The sequence below is a fragment of the Eulemur rufifrons genome, chromosome 10 (assembly GCF_041146395.1).
Source record: "Eulemur rufifrons isolate Redbay chromosome 10, OSU_ERuf_1, whole genome shotgun sequence".
NCBI classification, from domain to species: Eukaryota; Metazoa; Chordata; class Mammalia; order Primates; family Lemuridae; genus Eulemur; species Eulemur rufifrons.
The window spans coordinates 33,284,244-33,290,243 of NC_090992.1; the positions used below are offsets into that span (position 1 = coordinate 33,284,244).

The following is a 6,000-nucleotide window of genomic DNA, read 5'->3' on the forward strand; positions in this document are numbered from 1 at the left end:
CTGATGTCACTGTGGCCCGCATGTTCCCTGGGGAACTTGTGGGTGTCACAGCTATTTATTTTTAACAGCTGAATTAGCCTCAAGCTGCTGAGAGAATGAAGGAGGCTGGGCTGACAGTGACAGTGAGGGGGGGCATGGCAGGGCTGACTGTGCCCACCTCTGGGCCAAGGTAAGGTCAAAGAAGGCGTCTGGATTTGAGGCAGGCCAAGGCCCGAGGTCACTCTGAGATGGCAGGCAAGATCTCCAAGCCGTGTTTCTGCTGCAATCCATGGGAGCCCAGCTCAGCCCAGCAACCCAGGGGATGTGCTACTTTGCCCACGGTGGGCCTCCTGCCCCTGTCTTTCTTCTCTACCTGTTGAACTCCTATCTATCTGTCAAGAACCCAGCTCAAATGTCCCAGCTCAGGGATGACTCCAACTACCCTGCCCCGCAACCCACCCACACTCCCTAAGCACAATGGTCCTCCCAGGCAGAATCTTTTCAGAGCACTCTGCACCCTTCCATTACAGCACTTCTTACTCTGCAATGCAAGTTTGGCCACCAGAGCATCACCCGCATTAGACTGCAAACTCACGGAGAGCAGGGGCCCACTGGGTTTATCTCTGGGACTCCAGGCTCAGCAAAGAGCAGGTCTGCAGAGGGCCTGGGGGGCAGGGTGAGGGCAGAAGGGGAGGGAGGGAGAGAACTAGCCCTTAACAGAGCTCAGTGCCAAACAGCTATGTAGAAACTTGAACTCAGAAACCAGTTCTTCTGAAATATGCCTCAGCATTTCAGACACCCCCGAGTTCCTGCAGACTCTGAGCTCTCAGAAAGAAGGCCATATTGTATATGTGTGTGGGATGGGAGGGGGGAAAGCATATGATTTAGTGGATTAGCACTTGAGCATCAAAGTTTGGCTTTAAGTAAGCATACTGGTCTTGCCATTTATTGTATCAACTGGGCGACATGGGGCAACTGCCTCCTTCTCTCTGGGCCTCAGTTTTTCCATGCTTAAGATGAGAATTTTCTTTGTCCCTATTCATAGCATCCTTTGGAGGTTTTAATAGGACAACCAACTCTTTGCATAAGGCAGATGCTCAGATAGGCTCAGAGAGGTTACAGGAACTGCCTAAGGTCACACAGCAGATTGGGAGAAGAAACAGCCCACCAGACAGGTCTCCTGGCTCCTCAACCAATACTACTGTGTTTTCAAGAAATGAGGTGGGAATTTCTGCAACACCTCTGAGTTTATTTATTCTGCCTGTTGGGAGCCTCAGCGGTAACAGAGGATCCTCCAGCTCTTAGAGCCAGGACCCAGGAAAAAGAGCAATCAAAAGCTTCCTCCACACGGCCTGGGACCCCCATCTGCAGTCACTGCTCCCCTCCAGGAACCAGAGGACACTCTCAGTTTCATTCCAGAGAAACCCTAGAGGCGACTCAGCTGAAACACTCGGCCATATGGGCGCCTGGACAGCTGGTCTGCAGGGCCCAGCCCTCCTGGTATTTAAACTTTAAAAATAGACACCATTCTCATAAGCGTGGGGTGGTTTTAACTGTCCTCAAGGCTGCTGGCAGAGACAGGCTGAAAGGGCTTCTCGGGCTCTAGCTGCCAGGCCGACTCCCTCTTGCGGAGACTGGACCGGAGGCCCGAGAGACAGCAGTGCAAATCCCCTCAGCAACTGGCCGCTATGTGACCTTGGGCAAGTCACTGCACCCCTCTGGAGAACAGGAAGAACAATTACTACCACCCAGGCAGACGGACAGACTGACACACGTAGAATGCACATCAGGGAGCCTGGGGCCCAGCAAACATTCACTAAGCGCCTACTGTGTACCAAGCACAGGCTCTGGGGCACCAAAAGGAAGTGCACAGTCCCAGTGGTCCAGGAACTCAGGGTCTCCCCGCGCTGAGAAGTGATACAGCAGAAACTTGGGGAGGTAGGAAGTGTGTGGGAGCTCAGGGGAGGTGCCCAGCCCTGCCTGGAGTCAAGGAGCATCCAAAGAGGTGACACCTGAGTAGGAGCTAGCAGGTGAAGGGGGGAGGTCGAGGGGGTGCAAAGAACTGCCCAGTGAAGGCCTAGGAGGGGAGAGGGCATGGCAGATTTCTGATGTGCACAGAATCATACAGTGTCCATTAAGAGTGTACCTAGTGCCAGCCACTTACCTAAGCATTTCACATGTACTACCTCACTTCATCCTCATGCCAACCCTCTGAGGTGGATTCTGTTATTATGCCCATTTTATAGAAACAGAAGCAGAGAGAGGCTCAGAGTGGTTAAGTAACTTGTCCATAGTCACACAGCCAATAAGTGATGGGAGCCAGGACCTGAAGCCAGGACTGTGACTCTGAGGCTCCAGTAACGTAGGGTGCTCTTGTGGGGTGTTGAGGAATGGATCGCTGGTCTTACCCTCCTCACCTGTCAGGGGGCTGGATCTTGGCCTCTATATTAGACTGGCCCAGATTTGGACCCCAAGTCCTCCACTTCTAGCTTTGTGACTACACCTGGGCCCTTCATGCCTCTGAGCCTCGGCTGCCCTATCTGTAAAATGGAGATAAAGTGATAGATTGTTCAGTAAGTGCGTGTGGCTGTGCTGGTCTCTAAGATCTCCTTTCTGCTCCCACAGGCCAGAATTGGCCATGTGACCACAGGCCCACCCCTTCTCTTCCTTGGGCCTCAGTTTCCCCAGAGGATGAAGGGTTGGACCAGATGTTTCTGCCATTCTTTTCTGCTCTATTCCTGTGCTTCTGTGATTTGGGAGAGGGGAGAAGGAAAAAGGGAGTGGCACACAAAACACAGAGGGTCCCACCCCACCCCTCATCTGCCTGTGCCTGCAAAGCCAGACTCAGCCCAGCCCCCTCCTTCAGGCTGGCTGAGGATCCCAGGAGGGGCCGGGCTGGGGGAGGGCGCATGTCTGCGAGACTTAAAGAAGAGAACAGAACTGAGGGTATCTGTGAAAAAGTCAGCCTCGGGTAGAGGTCCCGGGAAGGGGTGGGTTTCAACGGGGTAGGAGTAGGCAGGCGCCGGGGTCCCCAAGTTCATTCGGGCTGAGGGCTTCACGGTGGGCTCATTGAAGCGGAAGGCCTGGGGGACCACGTGCGCAGGCAGACGAGGGCTGGGCATAAATGAAGGCACAAGAGGCCGAGGAGGGGTGCAGAGGGGCGGAGCTGGGCCTCCGAGGGGGGACGAGACGCAGGGCTGAGGCTTGCACGGCGGGCGACGGGACGAGGCAGGGGCTGGAGTCACGGAGGGGAGCAGGGTGGTCAGGGGAGAGGGAGGGCCGAGCTCCCGCGGGGCGACGCGGCAGGGGAGGGGTCTGCGGGCCGGGGGTGCAGCTCCAGGCAGCGAGAAGAGGCACGAGCTGCACGGCCGTGGGGGATGGGCCGCGCTTCGGGAGGGCAGGAGGCCCAGGGCTTGAGTGCGGGGCGAAGAGGCGGGGGCCGGGCGGCGGGGCGCACCTGAAGTCCTTGTCGCTGGACGTCATCTTCTCCAGGAGGCTGGAGATGTGGAAGGCGGCGGCGCTCATGGTGGCTGCGCGCCGCGGGGCGAGCGGGCGGGAGCGAAGATGGCGGCGCCGGCGCCCCCTCCCCCGCCCGGCCGCGCGGGCTGCGCTCAGCGGACAGAAATAGCAGCCCCCGCCCCGCCCCGCGCTCGCGCCCGGGCCGTGGCCGCCGCGGGAGGCCGGGCGGGCGGGGCCGGGGGCGGGGGTCTCGGCCGGGGCCCCACCCCTACTCCGCGGACAGCCCTGCACCGCTTGCACACCCGCAGAGACGGGGAGCTCACCACTTATCACCGGACAATTTCTCCCTGCGGTTCCCGTGCGTGCTGGCTCTCGACCCAAATGTTCATCCACAAGCATATGGGTAATCAAACTGTCGTATGTTCACAAAACGGAATTTTACGTAGCAATGAAAGTTAACGAATTACTGCCGTGTGCCATAACATGATACTGTATTGAACAAAAGAAGCCACCGGCAGGAATGCATACTACGTGATTCCCTTTGTGTTATGTTCAAAAACAGGTGAAACTAGTCTTAAGGTGCTAGAAGTCAGAATACTTTGGCCCTAAACTAAATATTCAGTTTAACAAGGTTTTTCCCCCTATTTAACGATATTTTTGAAATAATTTTACGAGTCAGTGCATATACTTTTACAAGTCAAAAATAAGTAAATAGCTGGTTACAGTGAGTGGCTCACACTTGTAATCCCAGCACTTTGGAAGGCCAAGGCAGGAGGATCACTTGAGATCAGGAGTTCAAGACCAGCTTGAGCAAGAGTGAGACCCGTCTCTACTAAAAATAGAAAAAAAATTAGCCAGGTGTGGTGGCATGTGCCTGTTGTCCCAGCTATTCAGGAGGCTGAGGCAGGAGGATCGCTTGGGCCCAGGAGTTTGAGGTTGCTGTGAGCTAGGCTGACGCCACGGCACTCTAGCCAGCCAGTGCAACAGAGTGAGACTCTGTCTCAAAAGAAAAAAGAAATTCTTTTCTTCTTCTTTTTTTTTAATTTTTTTTTTTTTTTATTTTTTGCTTGGCTGTGAGCTTCATGTGCAAAGAAATTCTTGAGATGATCTGGATGCTGCAACAGCTGCCCTCTTGGGAATCCATGCCTGAATCTGCTGTATACAATGTTTAGGTGCCTTGTCCGACCAGTCCTGGTGGTATTTTGTCGTTTAGCCTTGGCACTCCAGTTATACTTTGTCTTACACTTGGCAGGGTAGCCACATTTGCCACAGGTCGACTTTTGAAGGTGGAAGGCCTTAGAGCCACAGTGGCGGCACAAAGTATGCACTTCATTGCAAAGATTTCCAAACAATGATGTTCCCTTCATCATCTGGCTTCTATGGCCGAGAACAAAGAGGAGCTTCCCCCTCTAGGTATTCAGGGACGCAGGTTCCCTCTATCTTATAGTTCTGCCATGCCCGAGGGCACTGTCCCCAGCTGCTTGGTTGTAGTTGGATCAGTGGTTTATCTGAGCCACACCCAGTGCCTTAAGTCCCAGTCGTAGTCACATGGCCATGCCTAACTACAAGGGAGTCTGGGAAATTAGGTCTCTCTGGGCACGGTGTTCCCAAGTTCAAGAGTTCAAGTCTCTTACTAGGGAAGAAAGGAAGACCAGATTTTTGTGGATAACCAGGCTGGGCTCAGAAAAATTATTTTTCGGGTGGACCCCTTATTAAGGGGCTCAACTGGCAGTCTCCTGTACCCCTCCCTCACTTCTGGGAGACCATCAAACTTCTCTTTGGGCATCCCCACTTCCTCCATCCTTGTATGGCAGTATGAGATCCTCTCTGTTAGAGCTATCTTCCTACTTTCAGGGTCTTGGAGGTTCCCATTGCTACAGGGTAGAATTCCACATCCTTGGCCCGGCCGTCAAGGCCCTTCTGGGCTGGGCCAGGCCTCTCCGCAGGAGCCCTCGCTCTTCATAGGCCAGTTTTTTCTAGTCCCCTGTCCGGCCACGTGGGTTCCACTTCTACTCGCGTCATGCTGTGCTCACTACATGAAGTGCCCTCTGCCTCCCCTCCAGCTGTCCAAGTCCCAGCCTTACCTGTCCTTCAAGACTCAGCTTGAGTCCTACCTTCCTGTGAAGCTTTTCCGGAACCTTCTAAGTCCCTAAAACAAAAACAAGAAAACACTCATTTTTATCGAGCACTCACTAGGTGTTGAGCGTTTTGGTGAGTACTTTTGGGCATGATCTCATTCACCCTCACGCCAACTTTGTGAGGTAGCTCTTGTTATTCCATTTTACAGATGGAGAAACTGCACTCCGGCAAAGTCCGATCGCTTGCCGGGATGGCACAGCTAACCACAATGAAGCCACGGTTGGGCTCCTGAGACGGCGAGTCCAACCGATACACAATATTGCCCACTCACACCCCCTCCCACCCTTCCTCCCTTCCTTCTTTCAACAAGAACTTCTAGTCCAAGCTTTACTCTGGGCGCTGGAGACCCCTGTCCGTGTCCCCCGCCCCATGCAATCACAGCAGGGGAGTCTTTGTTAAGCATCAGCTGAGCAACTGCATTTT

At 54.2% G+C, this 6,000-nt stretch overlaps 1 protein-coding gene across 2 annotated transcripts in view; it reads right to left on the reverse strand.

Moving 5' to 3' along the window:
- CAND2 (cullin associated and neddylation dissociated 2 (putative)) overlaps positions 1–3,529 on the reverse strand; it is a 30,990-nt gene extending 27,461 nt beyond the window's left edge. For both annotated transcript variants that reach the window (XM_069484412.1, XM_069484411.1), the window contains exon 1: positions 3,437–3,529. In XM_069484412.1, the coding sequence (XP_069340513.1) occupies positions 3,437–3,504 (68 nt within the window). In that variant the 5' untranslated portion in view covers positions 3,505–3,529. The remainder of the gene's footprint in view (positions 1–3,436) is intronic.
- Between the last annotated feature and the right edge of the window lie 2,471 nt (positions 3,530–6,000).